Source organism: Heloderma suspectum, chromosome 1 (genome assembly GCF_057233095.1).
Source record: "Heloderma suspectum isolate Gila_16-S chromosome 1, 16-S_ref, whole genome shotgun sequence".
Classification (NCBI taxonomy): domain Eukaryota; kingdom Metazoa; phylum Chordata; class Lepidosauria; order Squamata; family Helodermatidae; genus Heloderma; species Heloderma suspectum.
The window spans coordinates 51,269,353-51,291,140 of NC_139458.1; the positions used below are offsets into that span (position 1 = coordinate 51,269,353).

Here is a 21,788-nt window from a genome sequence, read left to right on the forward strand (position 1 = left end):
CTCCAGCTGCCTGGCATTTCTGCTAGACAGGTGATTTGCTTGGTGGTGCCTCAGAGGAGTAGGGAAGGAGGCTGGAGTATTCATAGGATACATGGTATCACGGCCACCCCCATCTCCTCTCCTCCACGCCCCCTGGAACGTGCCCTTTTGCCCGTCTCTGTGTTCCATTTTCTGGGTGTGGAGAGGTAGCATAACTAAAGTCTTAAGATGGTGAAAAGATTGTGTGTGTGGGGTGCATTATGCTTCTAGGGCTGATGGAAGTTGTAGGCAAAACATATGGAGGGCCACAAGCTGCCCACCTGTTATATATTTGTTAGATAAAGGTGGGATATGCAGGAAAGCATCTCTAGGGGACCTCAGAAATGGGGTAGCCTCATATGGGAGAAGGTTTAAAGAGTTTTAAAGCTCTAAAAAGCTTGGGATCAGAAGATTTAAAAGGTAATGACATACACTTGGAATTTACCACAGAAATGTATTGGTAGCCAGTGCAGTTGGAATGAAGGAGTCATGTATTCCAAAGGACCAGTCCTGCACAGCCCTTTTGCTGCAGGATTTTGCATAGCTGAAGTTTCCAGACTCCTTTCAAAGGCACACCCACATACAGCACATTACTCCAGTGTGGAGGTAACTAAAACATGTGTCATCATGGCCAGCTCTGCCTTTCCAAGGAACAAAGACAATTGGCACCAGCCTAAGCTGGGCAAAAGTACGCCTTGCCACAGCCACCACCTGAGCATTCAGAAGCAAAGCAGAGTCAAGGGGCATCCCTAAACTGTGAATCTGGTTCTTTGCGGGGAGTATAACCCCATCCAGAATAAACCAAAATCTTGTTTCCTGATCTATAGTTCTACTCAGCAGGGCCACTTCCATCTTGTCTAGGTTAAATTTCAACTTGTTGGCCCTCTTCCAGACACTGCTTTGGTATTTTCAGTCTGCCTGGAAATAGATGGGAAAAGGAATGTTGACATCAGTGATATTGTACCCCAGATCAGAGGTTTCATTTCAGGTAGATACAACATTGTATGCTGCCTAGAGTGGCTGGGTAGCCAGCCAGATGGGCAGTTAATCAAATCAAATAATAAATAAATAAAATAGGGGGTAAGATTAACTTTGTGGGCAGTGGTGAGCCAGTGGCTATGGTATTGAACAGAAGTCTTCCAGCACCATCTTCTGAAGCCACCATAATATGGTGTCCCTGATCCCAATCCCAGAAAGGCAGCCTAGAACAGCATGGTTGATGTTATTGACAGCTGCTGGGCCAAGAGATCCAGCAGAATCAACAGGGATGCACATGCCTGTCTAGCTCATGATGTACATAATCAAACAGGCAAATACAGCCATTGGTTAGCTATTTATGTTGTCCAATTGAGCCTTATGAATGATTAGTTTTCAGCTTTAGCTCATACCCATGTTTATCATCTTTTCCAGCTGGAGATTCTTCAGCTAGATAGGGAACAATCAATATTTATTTTTGGATTCCTGTACATGATGGAATTAAAGGCAATGAAGTGACTGCCGTGGTAGCAACACGAAGTGCCAGTGTGCATCTATAAACCCTATTTAGGAATCTCCATCAGATTTGAACTGGTGGTACAGGGAGTTAAAAAAAAAAACCTATAGGAAAGCCAGAACACTAAAACCTTTGTGCTCAAAGCAGCACACTGCTCATAGGCAAATGCATGCCCCAAGAATTGCAGGATGGAAATTGCCCTGGTTGGGCTAAGATTTGGACAGGGGTTCCACGTTCAGCAGTATCTAGCTTGCATGTTATATCGTAAGATCTCTATGTGCAGTGGAGAAATAATTGGGACTTTAGTGCTCATCTTGTGGAGAGCAGGTGTATTATGGAATTACACGAGAAAGACATGATCTATGTGTTAGTTATATGAAGGAAGGACTTTGGTGTACTTCTGAATCAGTTGCAGTAATCAAGTGTTGTCAAGAATAGGAAGGCATGAAGAGGATGGAGAATTTATACTGCTTTCCCCAAGTCAATTCTTGGTCAGCCTCTGCTAATATTTCTAATGCAATGACTGGTATGGGAGAAGATCAATTAGGGGAAAAGATACAAGTAGTGTAACTGAGCTTTGAATTAAAAAAAATAGGCTTGTATGTGGAACAAGTAGGCTATCGAGCAGTGGCTGGCTTTGTATAGAGCAACAGGATTTTTGTTTTACGTGGGTCGGACTAGCCCTTAGTTTGATACAGAGAATCCTTCAAGCAAAGTTATACAGCTGTCGGAGTTGCACACACTGTGCCCACCCTGTCTGAGTGAAGCCATTCCTGTTGGCACCCCAGGTGCCATGGGGTGCACCCCTACATCCCCCTGTGGGAGGGGGTCTGCCCACTACATTCCTTGGAGGGGGGGCTGCCCTGCAGCAGGAGGGGATGGCACAGCCCTATAACTCTGTCCGTCAGACTACTCCCCACTTGGTTTCAAAATGTCAACTGCAGAGCTATGCATTGGTTAGGGAGGTCTGCAACCTAGTGACTAAAGATGGTACTGCAGGTTTCAAACACACAGACACATCAAGGGCCATAGGCAGTGGCTAGATGGCCATAGGATTTTTGTTTTCTGGGAACCAAGCTCAGAGCCAGCGCTCTGAGGTCGGTTCCCAAAAAACCCGCCTCCCTGGCCCCTCCCCTGGCGCCTCATAGGTGACGCGGTTCATCCCCAGCTCTGTGCTTGTAAGAGCAGTGTGGAGCAGGGGGAAAGGGGGTTTTCCTGGGGGCAGGGAGGGATGTGCTATCCAGCCTCCCCTCACCCTGTGCTGTCGCAGCTAGACAGCTGAAATCAGTCATCTAGCCGCAAATGCAGGGCGGCTGGAGTGTGGAGGAGAAGATCCCTGATGTGCTCTGCCTGCCCTGCATTGGAAAGTTGGTCGCCTCCAAGTTTGGAGTCGGCTGACTATCGCCATAGGATTGTGCCCTAAAATTAATGTGTTTTATAAACCAAATAATCCTGAAGGGCACAACCCTTAGGGTAGTATGCATGCCAAGTTTTAGGTGTCTAGGTTCCAACTCTTGGTGATATGGCACACAGACATCTTCTTCTTCTTATAGATATGTAATGAAGACGGTAAGATCCTTACAGTTGTGGGGAATAAATACGATTAGGAGGACAAGGAACTTGCAGAAGGTGTTTGGGAACAATGTTGATTACCTTACTAGAAACTACTAAGATTGATCAGTTCACTATGAACTGGATTTAGCTATTTTAAAGTAGCATAAAACCAGTGTAAAGACCTAATAGATATTCGAGCTCCAAATATTCACAATTAAAGTACTTTTGAAAAGTTTATTGTAAAACATAAAAAGTCTTATAAATCTTTACATTTGCCTGATTCAATCCTGCAGGTTTTTAATGAGATTTTTTAAAATTCTGCTCTGTGCTGTAGCAGTTGTAATAAGGAGCAGCTTGCAGTTTGTATACAGGTCACACCTCAAGTAGTTGCTGCAGGCAGATGGGTCCATGAGAAAATGTTTAGGCACAATGCTGCTGACCTCTTCCAAGTTGAGTTACCCAGTACTACTCTTGCTAAAAAAAACTAGTTAAATTACTCTTCGTTTACAGATGACACAATTTCCCCTACCCACTGAGGTCATACTGGAAGGTGGGACATGTCTGTTGTTTTTCACACTTGGAGGCACAGAGAAAGCTGGCCGATAACACTGGCATGGCATTCTGGCTTAGAAACCATGAGATCTTGAGCTTCTATATTCTCCAGACTTTATCAGGATGCCTCATCAGCCAGGTCATGCTGGTCAAAATACCTGTTGGGAGCAGGGAAAATTCATAAAAGTTGTACGTATCATTAAGAAAAGTTTCACACAAGGCTTAAAATGCATCAAAGAAACACTGCATATACTACAGTATCTATCTACACTTCAGTTGAACACTGATGCTATACCCATTTTAATTGCCACTTCAGAACAGAAGCCGGGGATGTCGGTGCAGGACTATAAAGCCTGAGTAGAAGTGATGTACAGAGATGGCTATAGAAGGCAAGGAATAATAGACAAAAAGGTCTACAACAGATCAAGCCTTGGTACTGCATGAATTGGGCTCTAGCACTTGGGAGGCCAAAACAGCCTGGAGGAATCCTATGAAAGGCACTGTCGTAGTGACTGAAGTCCATTGAGAGAGCATCCTCCCCTCTCCACTTTGCAACACACTCTTGATAAGGCATCAGAATCTACGATTGCTGATGAATGAGGAAGCATCCCCAAGCACTACTGAGGATAAGTGACAGATCAGAGAAAGGCAGGAGCAGGCAAGCTAGAGCCTATATAGAATATAGTAGTTGTCTGAGATTTTTGATGCTCAGTCCTCCCAGAATCATAGGTTAGTGAAGACTAGTTTATTTCTTTAATTTATATCCCACTCTTCTTCCATCATAGAACTCAAGGTGTTTACTTGGAGATTTCCATGTAATCTCAGGGATGCTGCTCAATGAGATTGGCCGGAAGGCCTTCTGCCTGTCCTATCAGCCAAGATAGCTAGGCTGCTGAGGACTAGGGAGAAGGCCTTTTCTGTGGTGGCCCCCACTCTGTGGAATTCCCTTCCTAGTGACCTCCGCCATGCCCCATCTTTGATGAGCTTCCACCGGGCTTTGAAAACCCGGCTGTTCAGGTGGGCATTTGGGGTAGGTTAGGTTTTTTTAGAGCAATGTTGTTTTGTTCAGCTGATTATGTTGTATTTTGTGTTATTCATATTGTACACCACCTAGAGTGGCTGGGAAGTTGGCCAGATGGGCGGCTAATAAATCTAATAAATAATAATAATAATAGTCCCCCTTCAGGCACTGACCAGACCCAGACCTGCTTAGCTTCAGTGAGGTGGCTATGACTCCTTAAACCTCCACAAAGAAACTGAATGTATAGGGTAGTATTCAATGGGGACCCAGCACTAGTGCTGACATTATGGTAGTGTAACTAATGCTTGTGCAATGTAACGATTGCTAGTGCAATGTGAAAAAGCTGCAATTTGCCCCCTTTTTTGCTGCTGTGCCCAAGGGTGTCTGCAGGAAGGGGCAATGGGGTGCAGTGTCATCCCCCCTGCCCCCAGATGAGGCATAATCTCCAGATTCCCAGCTTTCATTTAAAAAAGTTCCTAGCCCTTGTAGATAGAACCTGAGATATGTGACAAAATATGCAGAGTTTATAAACATTAAAAACATTACCCTGACAATGCGTGCAGATAAAGTTCAGCATTATGCCCTTGTGATAAGGGCAGTGATGCCATAAAATATGCAATATGATATTCTTAAGACAGCTGTACTGTGTTTCTGCATTTGTTTTTTTTTCCTCTTGTTCCTAGGTGCGTGGTTTTTATTCCTCAGTCCAAATAAAGTTTTGTTAGAGTTCATGATGCTTCTTGAATATTACACTCCTTTGCATTAGCGCTGTTCATTTCCCCAGGATCTTCTATTACTCTGTGTAGGCTTCTAAATGTCATGGAATGCGACACTAAGCAACAAAAGAAGGAAAGGGCATAGGTGTACTACAGTGGCACATGCTATGTGCACAAATTACCACCACAAACTGATATGCACTGCAGCAATTTCCCAGAGGGAAATTGCCAGTTTTTCCTATTGCACTAACAAGCGCTAGTTACACTGAACAAGCATTGGCTTAGGCTAGCGCTACATCATTGGCTACATCATTAGCACTAACAGTGGAAGACCACTGGATGCTACCCGTAAAAAGGCCCAACTAGTATGCGATTATTGCAAAACTATAGCTCTTACAAGTACAAAAGTCAAATCCTCAGTTGCGTGCCAGAAGCTAACAACTCTGAGTGACCCGAGTTTATCTTCCTTAAACAGTCAACTTAATAGTTAAATCACTTGCCATACCTGCCAACTAAACAAATTAACAAGTTCAGAGCAGACACTTTTTCCTCATTCTTGTTCTCCTGCAACAAAGTGGGGGAAAGAGTCAATGTAATATGTTATAGCAACCATCTCAGATTTGGTGAATGTCAAACATACTGAACATGTTTTGTAAATGTCTGAACATACAAAAAACATTCCAGTGAACATTGAGAGTAATTTAAATGTGATTGTCAGCATTCCTTGGTATCTTCTGAAAAGTGAACTTTTCCTCAAATAAATTCATCAAGAACTGTCAGCATTAACACATGAATGTCAACGTTTTCGATATTCAATAACGGCTAGTGCCCAAAATTCTCTTCTTTCTTTATACTTTGAATCATAGTTCTCAGAATGTATCAAAGAAACAAAATGTAAAATCATTTTATGTGACTGAAAGAAATGAAATCTGCCAGCAATTAGCATAAATGACATCTTCCACTAGGAAAAGACATTTTCCTGCAATGATCAGCTGATTCAGCTCACCTCCAAGACTCTCACTTCGGAGCAACGTCTGGCCAGTTGCCGAATTAGCGAATGAGCCTCTGGTAACAATGGTTTTTCAAGACAGGCCAGCAAAGCATAAAGCCATCTGCCCTAGAGAAATTTAAGGAAAACAGCAATCAGAATTTAACCAACTACTGATATTTTACCCAAGTAAAGTGAAAACATGGCTACTGTCCATTTTATCAAGGTCCACCACAATGACAAGTCAATGAGCAAGTCAGTCAGCATAAAATTGATATATGTTGCTTAGGGTTCTGTCAAGCCATATTAAGCTAGTTGAAGCACCTATCTAACAAATCTTGGTAGAAACTTGTAGATGTAAAGGTTCCTTATCACTGCTGTAATGTGTTAACACAAAAAGATGTATAATTTATTTTTGGGGTCTGTAATACCTATTTAACTTTTATACAGCTATGGCAGCCACAGTATCTCAGTAAATGAGACAGAGTAGGAGCAATTTCAGGGAGCTCACTTCCCCCTTCCTGCCAGAAAGAACATTCAGTTGCAACTGCCTGCAGCCCTGGGACTGCAGAAGTAAGGGGAATGAACACTCTGGCCCCATCCATCGGCCAAATAGCCACCAACTGCTATTCGAGCAAAAACACCAGCCTGGCCTGAAGTGCATTTAAATGGCTGCTTATAGCTCCGCACCTTGTTCTGGCCTTGAAAAACTGATCCCCCTTTCTCTTCCTTTTCCCTCCCCTTCCCTTGTGTCTCCTGTCTTTTTAGTTTGTACACTTGATGGCAAGGCCTGTCTCTCTCTCTTTTTTAATTGTTGTGAGCCGTTTTGGGAGATAATTATTGTCTGAAAAGCGGGATAAACATACAGTAAATAAATAAAGTTCCATATGTACTTAGAAGATAAAACCAACCTGCAGCCCCAAAAACAGATACACGGAAAACACACCACTTTACAGTGACATGTCATCAATACCGTAACAGGGGCATAGCTCTGCTAAATGCCAAGCAAGTATTTAAACTTTCAAACTGAACCCCCCCCACCAAGTGACTGATGAGAAACAGATGCATATACGATTTCATTCAGCTTAATTTCAAAAGGGATAACTGCCTTCTCCAACATTCAAAATTAAAACAGAAAGAGTGCAAGTTACCAGTTCTGGAGTAAATTCCTTCTCTGCAAGCCAGTTAGTTAGGTATTCCAAGACACTGGTTACTGTTGCCTTTTAAGAGAAAGAGCAGCAGCTATGAAAATGTTTTCTACGACTGCTACTTCTTTATCATTCTTGCATTAGCAGATAAGGCCTACTACAAAAATGCTAGGGGTAATCCAGTAACCAGATGACAAATTAATAGCACTGACCATAGCTTCGGTACACATGCAAGCACCACCCTGGAATGTCAACACTACTTCATATTTTGTGATGTTATGGTATAGTTGCTGGTACAGCCTATGCATTTTTTAAAACTGGCATAGCAAACTGGAGAATCAGGCAATTGCAGGTGACAAATATTCCTACACACTTACATAAAAATGAAAAGAGCATTATTGTAGTTCAGAGCATGATGCACCTTTCAGCAAGCTATATTTATGAAGTTCCCTTTCATAAGAAACACCATTATGATAGGATGTCTGAATAAGTGACAGTACAGGTATAAAGAACTCACCATCAGTCACATTTACAGAGTGAAAGAAGTAGAATTACCTGATTCATTCTGCTAACAATGCTCAGCAGTGGAGGAAAGCCGATCTAGAAGGAAAGAGAATATGTCAGCTTCTTATAGACTAAGAATTTATTTGTTGGAAATCTAAATCTCTAAATTAGCTTTAGACAGGAATACTAGCACTTTAGCATGCATACAAACTCTGGATCAGGATATATACATATTCAATACAAGTACGATAATTTGTCCAAATGCAACACCCACCTGCACATAATCAATTCCTTGATTTTCATCACTGGATACTTGAACAGCCATGTCTAAATATAACTTTTCACCCAGACAAAATTTTTTCCAACCTTCTTCATCATCTGATCTAGGCTGAAGAATGCAAAGAAACAAGGTTTTTTTCTTACTAATGAAACAAAAATGCTGTGGTATTTTTCCTAGATTTACAGAAAATACCTCTCTCCCCACAAAGTTGTTCATCCTGTATTTTTACCACCATCAGACATCACAATGTAATGCAACTCAAGAGCAAAATAAAAAGACAAATATTCATTAAAGGCTGAATTGGAGTATGATGGAGAAAGCAGTTTAACAACCATGTTGAAAATGTGAAATTCTACTCACAATTGCTACATTACTGTCCAAATGCTGTGACTTCCAGTGATTCCTGTGCTTGTTCACACTCTGAAAGATTTAAAATTAAAATCCAATATGAACCTTTCCCTGGGCTATAACATTAATCAGTTAAATCAATCAATTAGAAAACCTTTTGATCAATTAAGATTTTTGATTATTTTTAACAGGTACCTGGAGATGGCAAGTGCCATCCTAGAAAAAGCATTCTCCCTTCTCTCTTACATACATAAGGAATGCCTCTTCCAAGATTATGCCTGCTGAAACATAGATTCACCTACAAAAAGAAAAACTATGCTTTTTTTCTTCAGAACTACTGTTTTTACCTATATGTAAATTGATGCAGATCTAATCAATAAACTGACTGCAACTGACAAGATCAACCAACTTAGTTTCTTCTGACAGCCCTACTTAAAAAAAATTATTGATAATGTTCTCATATTTTGCAGACAAACAAAAAGAACCAGATTTTTTCAGCACAAAAAAAGTAAACACATGTGCTTAAATGTTACCAGAGATCATTAAAATATCATGTCATGATAAGACATGATAAAAAAATCACGAACGATAAAAAATTTACAAGGCAAGTACATCCATCCGAAATAATGTATGGCTTTTACTGAAATCTTTAGCTGAAGAGTGGTTGTCAATATGTGAAATGAATGGGTACCATCTAGGGATGTGTGGGCTATATATAATCCACTCTGTGTTTTGCGGATTGTCAGGCGCCTTTTGTTCCGTCGTCCGCTCACAGACAGAGGCGAATTGGGTTTTTTTGTCATGAGGAAAAATATGCAAATAATTACGTAAGAGCTTTTGTAACGATTTACATAATTTACCTTAGTATGTAACATTTAGCATATTGTCCCCCATTCCATTCAACTTTTCCTCAGCAGAAACTATGAATACATTTGTGTAAGTTTCAGGAAAGTAAAAAGGAAAAGGTGGGACAGACATTTGAAATCTATCCCTGACCTGGTGTGTACTACTGAGACCTGGGTGGATGAGTTGGACGGGGTGGATGTGTCTCAGCTTTGTCCACCTGGGTACTCAGTACAGCATCAATCTAGATTGAAGGGTTGGGGGGGGGGGAGGAGTTGCCATCATCCAGATGGATTCCATCTTCCTCACAAGGAAACCCATCCACCCTAGCACCAGTTTTGAGGGTCTGTACCTTGTGTTGGGCCAAAGAGACAGAACAGGTATGCTGCTGGTGTACCACCCACCCCGCTGCCCAGCAGTCTCCCTTCCTGAGCTGGCTGAGGTGGTCTCAGAGGTGGCGCTGGAGAACCCTAGGACTGTGGTTCCAGGGGACTTCAACGTCCATGCCGAGGCTACCCTGACAGGGCCCATTCGGGACTTCATGGCAACCATGGGCTGTCTCAGTACATCACTGGCCTAACACACGTGGCAGGACATACCCTGGACCTGGTTTTTGCTGTTGGGCGGATGAGGGATGAACTGGTTTTGGAGGGGGTTTCAACAACCCTGTTATCATGGTCAGATAATTTTCCTTGTGAAGTTTGGTTTGGTGGTAGCAGATCCTCCCTGCAGGGGTGGGGGACCAATTAAGATGGTCCGCCCCCAGAGACTTATGGAATCTAATGGATACCTGAATGCTCTGTGGGATTTTTTGACTGATAGGGCTGGCAATTCAGTCGAGGCCTTGGTCTCACTATGGAATGGTGAGATGGGAAGGGCCACCAATACAATCGCTCCCAAGAGCCCACTCTGGTGCTGTGGAGCCCATAATTCATCTTGGTTTACAGAAGATCTATGGGCAATGAAACAGGTTGGACGATGGCTAGAGTGCAGGTGGCGCAGGTCTCAAAAGAGTGAGTACGATCGAAGATTAGCAAAGACTCTTCATTGTGCCTATTATGTGGCAGCGAGGATGGCAAAAAAATCTTATTACACCTCTATTATTTCATCCTCAAAATGTCGCCCAGCAGAATTCTTCCAAGTGCTGAACAGCCTGTTGGGATCTGGCTTGCGCTCAGAAAAATTGGGCCTCAGTCATTTGCTGTAATAAATTTGCTAGGCACTTTGAGGAGAAAGTCGCTCGTATTCACTCAGAACTTGATGCCACAGTTATCGCAGAGTCTGGGGAGGTGACTAGTGTCCTGTCTGGTTGTGTTTCCTGGGATCAGTTTCAGTTGTTGCAGCCTGATGATGTGGACAAGACGCTTGAATCAGCCCGTCCCATCACTTCTTGGGCAAGATGCTTGAGCGTGTGGTGGCTGGGCAGCTTCAGATGTTCCTGGAGAAAATTGATTATCTGGACCCATTTCAGTCTGGATTCAGGATATGGCACTGAAATGACCTTGGTTGCTCTGACTGACGACCTACTCTGGGTGAAAGACAGGGAAAGTGCTACCCTGTTGATCTCCCTGGATCTCTCAGTGGCTTTTGATACCATTGATCATGATGTCTTACTGGATTGGCTCTGTGGGATGGGACTTGGGGGCACTGTGCTAAAGTGATTCTGCTCCTACCTGCGGGGCCAATTGGAATTGGTAATTGGGGGATTCCTGTTCTACCCCATGGCTAGTAAGCTGTGGGGTGCCACAGGGTTCTATTTTATCCCCTATGCTGTTCAACATCTATATGAAGCCATTGGGTGAGGTCATTAGGAGTTTTGGGGTGGGGTGTCACCAGTATGCTGAAGATGCTCAGTAATACTTCTCCTTCTCCTTGTCATTGGCATCAGCTGGGGCGGTGGAGGTGCTGGACCAGTGTCTGGAGGCTGTAATGGGTTGGATGAAGGCCAGTAAACTGAAGTTGAATCCTGACAAGACAGAAGCTCTGTGGATTGGTGGTTCCCAAGTCCAGGAACTGAATAAGCGACCTGTCCTGGATGGGGTTCCACTCCCTCTGAAGGAGCAGGGATAACCTAGCCACAGTAGTGCACGAGCTGGTAACTTCCTGATTAGACTACCGCAATGCACTTTACATGGGGCTGCCCTTGAAGATGACTCGGAAGTTGCAGCTAGTGCAAAATGCAGCAGCCAGACTGTTGACTGGAACATCACGTAAAGATCACATAACACCCATCTTAAAGGAATCGCACTGGCTGCCAATACGTTTCCGGTCGGAAGTAAAGGTGCTAGTGATGTCATTTAAAGCCCTAAGCGGCTTGGGACCTTGATATTTGAGGGAGAGCCTCCCCCTATATACGCCTGCCTGGGGACTGAAATCTGTTGGAGGAGCCCTCCTCTGCGTCCCACCAGTGCGAGGCATACACTATGGTGGGATGTGGGAAGGCTTTTTCTGCTGTGGCACCCCGGTTGTGGAATGCACTCCCCTTGGAGGCCCGATTGGTGCAGACACTAGTTTCATTGCGGCATCAAGTTAAAACATGGCTTTTTACCCATGCCTTTGAGTGCTAATTAGATTCCCTGAGTTTGCATACTGTTTTAACGGTTTTGTTTTATTTTAAATTGGTATTAGCTAGCTTAATGATTTAATATATTTTAGCTATTTATTTGTTTTACACTGTTTAAATTGATTTTATCTCTATGCTACCCTAAGATCATGATATAGGGTGGGATACAAATGGTTTAGATAAACAAATAAATAATTTTAAAAATCCAGAAGTCCATGGACTCCATGCAGCCTGAGAGGGTTGCTCCGCAGCAGATTCCGCAGGTCAGATTCTTAGAAATCTGAGCTCATTTTAGTACGTCTTGAATTTTTCCAGCATCCCTAGTAACATCTTTCTATGAAGGAATCTGACAATGTGGGAACATTGGCCACATGTACTGGTTAATGTTATTCTATATAAAATATATAATATAAAATATAATATAATAATATAAAATAATAATAATGTTAAACTGTCCATCAGAACCATAGAATCATAGAATAGTAGGGTTGGAGGGGGCCTACAAGACCGTCGACTCCAACCCCCTGCTCAATGCAGGAATCCAAGTCAGAGCATCCCTGACAGATGGCTGTCCAGCCTCGTCTTGAATGCCTCTAGTGTGGGAGAGCCCACCACCTCCCTAGGTAATTGGTTCCATTGGCTCTAACAGTTAGGAAGTTTTTCTTGATGTTCAGCCAGAATCTGGCTTCCTGTAACTTGAGCCCATTCTTCCGTGTCCTGCATTCTGGGATGACTGAGAAGAGATCCTGGCCTTCCTCTCTGTGACCTTTCAAGTACTTGAAGAGTGCTATCATATCTCCCCTCAGTCTTCTCTTCTCAAGGCTAAGCATGCCCAGTTCTTTCAGTCTCTCTTCATAGGGCTTTGTTTCCAGTCCCCTGATCATCTTTGTTGCCTTCCTCTGAACCCTCTCCAGCTTGTCTGCATCCTTCTTAAAGTGTGGTGCCCAGAACTGGACACAGTACTCCAGATGAGGCCTAACCAGTGCTGAGTAGAGGGGAACTAGTACTTCCCAGGATTTGGAAGCTATGCTTCTATTAATGCAGCCCAAAAGAGCATTTGCCTTTTTTGCAGCCGCATCACATTGTTGGCTCATATTCAGCTTGTGATCGACAACAATTCCAAGATCCTTCTTTCTTGCAGTGTTGTTCAGCCACGTATGCCCCATCTTGTAACTGTGCATTTGGTTTCTTTTTCCTAGGTGCAGAACCTGGCATTTCTCCCTATTAAATTTCATTCTGTTGTTTTTTGCCCAGCACTCCAGTCTATCAAGATCACTTTGAATTTTGTTTCTGTCTTCCAAAGTATTAGCTATCCCGCCCAATTTTGTGTCATCTGCAAATGTGATTGGCATTCCCTGCACCTCCTCCTCCAAGTCATTAATAAAAATGTTGAAGAGCACTGGGCCCAGGACTGAGTACCCCGCTTGTTACCTCTCCCCAGTTGGAGAAAATCCCATTGATAAGCACTCTTTGAGTCTGATTCTGTAGTCAACTGTGGATCCACCTGCGAGTTGTTTCTTCTAGCCCACTTTGAGGTAGTTTGCTCATCAGGATATCATGGGGCACTTTGTCGAAAGCTTTGCTAAAGCAGAGGTATATTATGTCCACAGCATTCCTACAGTCCACAAGGGAGGTTACTTGATCAAAAAATGAGATCAGATTCATCTGGCAGCATTTGTTCTTGACAAATCCATGTTGGCTTCGAGTAATCACTACATTGTTTTCAAGGTGCTTCCAGATGGATTGCTTTATCATCTACTCCAGAATTTTCCCAGAGATTGATGTCAGACTGACTGGTCTGTAGTTCCCAGGTTCCTCCTGTTTACCCTTTCTGAAGACAGGGACAACATTAGCCCTCCTCCAGTCAACTGGCACTTCACCTGTCCTCCATGATTTCTCGAAGACAATAGACAGTGGTTCTGATAGTTCTTCTGCCAGTTCCTTTATTACTCTAGGGTGAAGTTCATCTGGCAGTTTCCATAATCACAGCTACCACTGATTAAATGTAGGCAGCTGGATTGCTCTCTAACTGTGACAGCCTTACTTTTCTTGTCATTTCCAGAACTGTATAACAAGTTCTGCAATCTCAAGCAATGCTGGAAAGGAAAATGGTCTCAAGAGAACTAAGCTTTATTTAAATAAAACAATTAAAAGGCAGAAAGTGAGATGAGCGACAAGCAAGGGATTTTTGTTTTTGCCATCAATTTTTGGAGGACTATAACGTTGCACAAGTCAAGATTACAATATGATCCCCCCCTTTTTTAAAGCCCTTGAATGTTAGTCCAGCTGAGAGTGTGCATTATATTGAAGGTCAAACCTTAAGAATGCTGTCTGACTGACGACTGGTATAGCAGTAAAATACAACACTCTTTAAAATAGGCACTGTGAGCTCAGGGTCCTCCAGAATCAAACTGGGTATAAGAATGTGCCGGCAAAAACATCATTCATATAAGATCACTGGAGTTGCATGTACATGCACCATTTACCTGGCGAATGGCTGAGAAGTGAGCCACTTGTTGCTGTTGCCATTTCAGAGCTGGAGAGTACCCTTCAGGGGCAGGCTGGCATCCTGAAAGCTAAGAAAACAAAGACAAGGTTTAACTATGGCTATATTAAGAATTCCAGCTTGTTCAGTTTTAAGACTGGGCCAATGCAAGTTCAAGTTCTGTTCCACAAGGCTAGACATCCATATGGATTGTGCAAGTTGTTCAAGTTTGTGACTGGCAATCCTTCAAAAGCTTTGTACAATCCATATAGGTTGTATCTAGTCAAAAGAATTTGAAGTATCAATAGCAGGTCCAGTCTTAGAATTGAACAGGAGGCCAATCAGATATAAATGCTCCTCCCTATTTAACTTTTTCCCACCTGAACCCACTGAAAAGGTTTATGGATATATATCTTTTCAAAACTTACTGAAATATTCACAGTCTGTTTCTTTTTCAATTTCTTGGGGTCTATCTGGGCCACAACAACATCAGGGCATTTTGCCGCTTCAATCCTACAAAACAAAAATTAGTGCTTGAAATCTGGAACACCTTCCAGTTTCTAGAAACCTAGCATAGGGATTATCCAAGGATGCTTGTATTTTACCATGTTTGAAAATACCTTCAATATGAGATTAACATTGCCTACGCCCCCACCCCAAATAAACACTTCTGGTAGGGGTGTTGAACCTCTTTCAGCCTGAAGGCCAAATTCAGTTTTGAAGAAGCTCTTTGGGGCGTATTCCAGTGGTGGGTGGGGCTAAAGGCAAAATGGGGTGGGTCCAAGAGAAAGGGACTGGGGTAAAATTACCAGCATATTTTATCTTAAAGCTCTTACTTCTGGTAACTAAGCCTTATGACAGGTATTTCAACCTTTTAGAATGGGGAAAACTCCACGCAAAAGCCAGGAACCACCAAATGATCAGCACTCATGGGAAAGGGGGTGGCCATCTGGGGAACTCTGGAGGACTGGACTGGGACCCTAGGTGGGATGGATCTGGCCCACAGGCCTCAGGTTTTGCACCTGACTTATGCGTATCATCACAATTTACCCCACCCTTTCCCTGATGCTGAGCTCCCACAGGGAATTTTGATTGCTCTCTCTTCTTTTATATAAGCTGGCATCTTTGAAAAGCACCACAGATACCTTCACAGTATTGAAACCCACAGTGAACCAGTTAAAATAAAAAACACATTTTTGAATATCAAGAGAAGTCCTTTATTATAGTTTAACGTACACTCTCATAGCTCAAAAACAACTGTCTTACTTGGAACACTGAGTTCTCGATTTTCATCTCCACAGTTCTGCGTATAGTTAACATCTTTTCTACTGGCTCTGCTCCCGTTCCTTTAACAGAGGGGCTAGCAATGTGTGGCCCTCCAGATGCTGTTGGACTGCAACTCCCATCAGCCCTAGTCAGCACAGCCAGTGGTGAGACATGATAGGAGTTGCAATCTAACAACATCTGGAAGGCCACAAGTTGCCCACCCCTGCTTTAACAGAATGTTAACAAAGCACACATAAATAATTCATTTAGAGCTTTCCTCACAACCCTTTTCATGCCAAGAAAAGCTTCACCTGTTACATATTTGTGTGCCAGACTACTGTTAAAGGATGTGGAGGGTTAAAATTAAAAAAAAAAAAAATGATTTCCAGAGTTGTCCAGATCAATCTGCCATTTAAATTCTGGCTCTCTGTATTTCTCCACCTTTAAAAGTAAAACTGAGATTTTTTATTCCTAAACCAGAGTTTTAAAGACGAATAAGCCTCCTTAGTAAGGCCTTTGCTTCCTTTCTTTTAATCCATATTTTCTTGGTGGCTTTAACCATTGTTTTTAGTTTTTTTAATAACATGTTTTTATTTTTAGGCCATCTGTCAAGTAATGGAACAGGTTGTGACAGACAGTTATATCCAACTGTGTCCCTTCAGGATGGAAGGGGCTTTGAATGCAGATGAAGCTTATCTAAGCAGCAAGGGGAGGGTTTTTTTTGCAAGTTCTTCCTTTCTTCTGCAGCTCTCCACACCACCACCCACACTGTTTCACAGTGTCCCCCAACTCTCTGGAGCAGATGGAGGGGGAGCAGGGGGCTGCAGAGGGAACAGGGATTCAGCAAAAAAAACCCCTTCTTTCTGCTTACACTAGATCACCTCCACCCCCCACCCCACCCCCAATCAAAGAGCCTTCTGCCAGCAGAGGGGACACAACTGGATACAACTCTTCAAATGTTATAGCGTAACATTTAAGACATAAGTTATAGTTATAGGCATTCATTATATAAAAGGACAGAAGATATCTTAGACATGTGGTCCCTATGTGCCACACAGACTACATCTGAAAGTCTCCCCAGCCAACTAATAGGATGGATTTGCACTAGCACCCTGACAATTACTTATTGCTGGAACTACTACCAACATGCTCCTACAGTTATGCTTCACTCTTCACAAGATTAGACAGGCATCAGAGGTGTAGGACCTCCTTGCTTCAAGACAGCAGAGTGGGTTAGGTCAGGCCTGCACAACTCCGAAGCTGAATGCAGCTCACCAGTCATGTACTGTGGATTAGCAGAGCCTTGAAAAGATTTCTGGTTTTGCTATCTGTGACTGCCAAGAGTGGGTGGAGTGGGGGACTGTCAAGTGTGTGGTGGGCTGCATTCAGCTTGGTGGCGCACAATTTGTGCAGGCCTGGACAAGATGATCAACTGGGTTGCTTCAAATGTTACAATTTGTCCATAATTTTAGTTTTAAGGTTAGTTTAGATATTATAGGGCATAATCTGGAAAAAAATTAAGTGTCTTTACATCTCATTGAACCCAGGATACAAGTCTTCTTAACGCTGCCTGGTCTCCACCCCTTATTTAGGATGGGGTGGGGGACAATCAATATTTCCAAGTTAAAAACCCCCAAGGATCCCAAGGGGACTGGTATAAAAGGAGCAGCACATGTAGATTCAGGATCGTTTTCATTAATAGTCTATTTTTGTTTCATAAGGCTGGACTATATATACATACAAAAAACCAGCACACAAACATATTAGTAGGCCATACACCAACCTTCCTCAACCTGGTGCCCTCCAGATGTTTGGACCACAACTCCCAGCATTCTTGACCTTGGCCATGCTCGCCGGGGCTGAGGGGAATCCAAGTCCAAAACATCTGGAAGGCGCCACACTGGGGAAACCCCGTGAAATAACAGTTCGCAGATTTTGGCAGGACCGAGCACAACAGTCATGAAAGGAATCACTTGTCCTGATCATCTCTAGGCAAACCATAAGCATACGGAACGTGGCACACATATCCATGGTCGCCCCCGCGGTGATGGGAAAACAGATTCACTCCTCCCTGCCGTCGCACCGTAGGGAAAGCTGTGCAGGGCCCCTCACTGGGGCCGCCGGCCCAATCTCCGCCGCCTCCGTTCACTCACCGGGGGCAGCTCCACTCCCATTCCCAACCCCGATCTCTCTTTTCCTTCCAACGCAATGGGCACAGACACTCGACCAGCCCACTTACTGGACCCGCTTTAAATACTCTTGGGGCGTTCTGGGGGGCACTGTGGGGTCGAAATCTTCCGCGAGGTCACAGTCCTCCACAGGCAGGAGCCGGGGCATCAATTCTTCCACCGCCGTCTCCATCTCGGCCCCTGAACCCCAGCCCGCTCGCCCGGCCAGAACTCTTTCATGGGGCCTACAAAGCGCATGCGCACAACCCCCGACGCTCACGGCGGCGGCGGCGCCGCCACCACAGACGCAAACCCCGCGCGCGCGCGCGCGCGTACATTGTTCCCTCAGAGCGCGAGACTGTACAGAAAACAGGGGGCCCTCTTGCTTTACGCCCGCAAAGGGCGACGAGCCGCACGCGCATTCGTTTGGTTGGCTCCCCTCCCCGGTCGCAGTAACAGAGCCGGGAGATTCGTACTGCGTCTCCCCCCTCCCCGCCAGACTTTTCTTCTGCCAGTTCAGTTCCCAATCCAGGGGCTTGGATTTATTCAGGGAAAGAGTCTGTTTGACGAACTAAGTGTAATACATTTTGGAGTTAGCGTTATTATTTAAAAGTAAACATACTTCTAGACCGTAGAGGTACGTTTAATTTTAAACAACAGTAATAAAGAATTAAAATTATTATTGCATATACAATAATTATTATTGCATATATATACGCGCCAGCCTTATGAAACAGTCTAGAGGAAACTTGCATGCAAGACAGTATGTCAGGCAGAGAGAGCAGACTGTCAAGAATGTCCCGTTTCATGTCAAAGTGGGTAATTTAAACACAGGTTCTAGTCAATGTTAGTCCTACTTAGAGTAGGCCCATTCAAATGATTGGGACTTGTAAGTCGTGAGAAACTGAAGTGCTACTCATTTTAATGGATCTACTCTAAGTAGGACTAACATTTGATACAACCCAGAGCTCCCTAGTCCTAGTGCTACATCATCACTGGCTCTCCAATTAATCCAGAACAAACGGCACTACATAATATAGGATTACAGACAATTACACATACAGGTTTTGAGATGATGGGAAACCTACCATTTGTCATGGAACAGTTTGAAGTACTACCTGTTTTCAGCATCAGTACTAAAATAAAACTCAAATCGAATACAGCCTCTTAAAACTTTTGCATTGCTGAGTAGATTGGGAGGTGAGGGGTGGAGTGCAACCCTTTTGATTTAACTGGACCTCTCAACGGCTTTTGATACCATCAGAGTCCGTGCTGCCTATCTGGTTTATGCTTAGGAGGCATGGTAGCTCTGGTTCTTCCTGGAGGGATTGGTCCCAGTGGTGCGTGAGTTTTTCCACCCCATGGCCTTTGGCTTACAGGGTGTCTCATGGTTTCATCTTATCACCTGTGCTCTTTAACATGAAGCTACTGGGAGAAGCCATCACAGGAGGTTTGGGCTGTGGTGTCATCAATATGCAATGACACTCTGCTCTACCTCTTTTCCATGTACGAATCCTATGAGGCTGTGGAACTTCTGAATAGTTGTCTGGAGGCTGTATTGGGATGTTCAGTCGTTAAGTTGTGTCCGACTCTTCGTGACCCCATGGACCATAGCATGCCAGGCCTTCCTGTCCTCCGTTCTCTCCCGGAGCATGCTCAACTTCATATTCATTGTATCGGTGATGCTATCTAGCCATCTCATCCTCTGCCGTCCCCTTCTCCTTTTGCCTTCGATCTTTCCCAGCATCAGGGTCTTTTCCAGGGAGTTTTCTCTTCGCATTAGGTGGCCAAAATACTTGAGCTTCAGCTTCAGTATCTGTCCTTCCAATGAGCAGTCAGGGTAGATTTCCTTTAGGATGGACTGATTTGACCTCCTTGCAGTCCAGGGGACTCGTAAGAGTCTTCTCCAGCACCACAGTTCAAAAGCATCAATTCTTCGGCACTCAGCCTTCCTTATAGTCCAGCTCTCACAGCCATACGTTACTACTGGGAAAACCATAGCTTTCATTATAAGAAGTTAATTGATCTGGATGGAAGTGTGACACTGATCCTGGATGGGACTGAACCCATTGGTGTTATATATTCCAACTTCATAGCCTCTGCCAATATCAACACAGCTGTGTTGTTGTTTATTCGTTCAGTCGCTTCCGACTCTTCGTGACTTCATGGACCAGCCCACGCCAGAGCTTCCTGTTGGCCGTCGCCACCCCCAGCTCCCCCAAGGTCGAGTCCGTCACCTCCAGAATATCATCCATCCACCTTGCCCTTGGTCGGCCCCTCTTCCTTTGGCCTTCCACTTTCCCTAGCAGCAGCATCTTCTCCAGGGTCTCCTGTCTTCTCATTATGTGGCCAAAATACTTCCATTTTGCCTTTAATATCATCCCCTCAAGTGAACAGTCTGGCTTTATTTCCTGGAGTATGGACAGGTCTGATCTTCTTGCAGTCCAAGGCACGCTCAGAATTTTCCTCCAGCACCATAGTTCAAAAGCATCTATCTTCCTTCGCTCAGCCTACCTTATAGTCCAGCTCTCGCAGCCATAGGTTACTATAGGGAAGACCATTGCTTGAACTATGCGGACCTTTGTTGTCAGTGTGATGTCTCTGCTCTTCACTATTTTATCAAGATTTGTCATTGCTGTCCTCCCAAGAAGTAAACGTCTTCTGATTTCCTGGCTGCAGTCAGCGTCAGCAGTAATCTTTGCGCCTAGAAAGACAAAGTCTGTCACTGCCTCCACGTTTTCTCCCTCTATTTGCCAGTTATCAATCAAGCTGGTTGCCATAATCTTGGTTTTTTTTGAGGTTTAACTGCAACCCAGCTTTTGCACTTTCTTCTTTCACCTTCGTCAGAAGGTTCCTCAGCTCCTCCTCGCTTTCAGCCATCAAAGTGGTATCATCTGCATATCTGAGATTATTAATGTTTCTCCCAGCGATTTTAACTCCAGCCTTGGCTTCATCAAGCCCAGCACATTGCATGATGTGTTCTGCGTACAGGTTGAATAGGTAGGGTGAGAGTATACAACCTTGCCGTACTCCTTTCCCAATCTTAAACCAGTCCGTTGTTCCGTGGTCTGTTCTTACCGTTGCTACTTGGTCGTTATACAGATTCTTCAGGAGGCAGACGAGATGGCTTGGTATCCCCATACCACCAAGAACTTGCCACAGTTTGTGATGATCCACACAGTCAAAGGCATTAGAATAGTCAATAAAACAGAAATAGATGTTTTTCTGAAACTTCCTGGCTTTCTCCATTATCCAGCGGATATTGGCAATTTGGTCTCTAGTTCCTCTGCCTTTTCTAAACCCAGCTTGTACATCTGGCAATTCTCGTTCCATGAATTGCTGGAGGCTACCTTGCAAGATTTTGAGCATTACCTTACTGGCATGTGAAATACGTGCCACTGTTCGAGAACATTCTTTGGTGCTTCCCTTATTTGGTATGGGGATATAAGTTGATTTTTTCCAATCTGTTGGCCATTCTTGTGTTTTCCAAAATTGCTGGCATATGGCATGCATCACCTTGACAGCATCATCTTGCAAGATTTTAAACAGTTCAGCTGGGATACCATCTGCCTTGTTATTAGCGATGCTTCTTAAGGCCCATTCAACCTCACTCTTCAGGATGTCTGGCTCTAGCTCACTGACCACACCGTCAAATCTATCCCCGATATTCTTATCCTTCCTATACAGATCTTCCGTATATTCTTGCCACCTTTTCTTGATCTCTTCTGCTTCTGTTAGGTCCTTGCCATCTTTGTTTTTGATCATACCCATTTTTGCCTGGAATTTACCTCCGATGTTTCTAATTTTCTGGAAGAGGTCTCTTGTCCTTCCTGTTCTATTAT

At 43.8% G+C, this 21,788-nt stretch overlaps 1 protein-coding gene across 4 annotated transcripts; it reads right to left on the bottom strand.

Annotated features, from left to right (window-relative positions):
- Positions 1 to 3,273: 3,273 nt before the first annotated feature.
- GEMIN2 (gem nuclear organelle associated protein 2) lies at positions 3,274 to 19,525 on the bottom strand. Of its 4 annotated transcripts, none has more exons than XM_084843030.1 (10): positions 18,018 to 18,208; positions 14,941 to 15,025; positions 14,514 to 14,603; positions 8,634 to 8,693; positions 8,268 to 8,381; positions 8,045 to 8,089; positions 7,493 to 7,561; positions 6,360 to 6,470; positions 5,859 to 5,917; positions 3,274 to 3,774 (listed from the first exon to the last, which is right to left on the bottom strand). In XM_084843030.1, exons 1-10 carry the CDS (start codon positions 18,137 to 18,139, stop codon positions 3,735 to 3,737), a joined length of 795 nt encoding a protein of 264 aa, XP_084699156.1. In that variant the 5' UTR covers positions 18,140 to 18,208; the 3' UTR covers positions 3,274 to 3,734. The 4 variants fall into 4 exon arrangements, with proteins under 4 accessions (XP_084699156.1, XP_084699173.1, XP_084699182.1 ...); XM_084843056.1 differs by lacking the exon at positions 18,018 to 18,208 and adding an exon at positions 19,442 to 19,525 and having other exon boundaries at positions 3,275 to 3,774; XM_084843038.1 differs by having other exon boundaries at positions 3,292 to 5,469.
- Positions 19,526 to 21,788: the final 2,263 nt, after the last annotated feature.

What these genes read in the sequence shown, in the direction of transcription:
- GEMIN2 (XM_084843030.1), bottom strand. Translation starts at nt 18,139, where the DNA reads ATGGAGACGGCGGTGGAAGAATTGATGCCCCGGCTCCTGCCTGTGGAG. An exon ending in GAGTATTTAAAGCGGGTCCA is followed by an intron (nt 15,026 to 18,017) that starts GTAAGTGGGCTG and finishes TTTGTTTTGTAG; the next exon opens with GATTGAAGCGGCAAAATGCC. An exon ending in AAGGAATTGATTATGTGCAG is followed by an intron (nt 8,090 to 8,267) that starts GTGGGTGTTGCA and finishes CTTTCCTTCTAG; the next exon opens with ATCGGCTTTCCTCCACTGCT.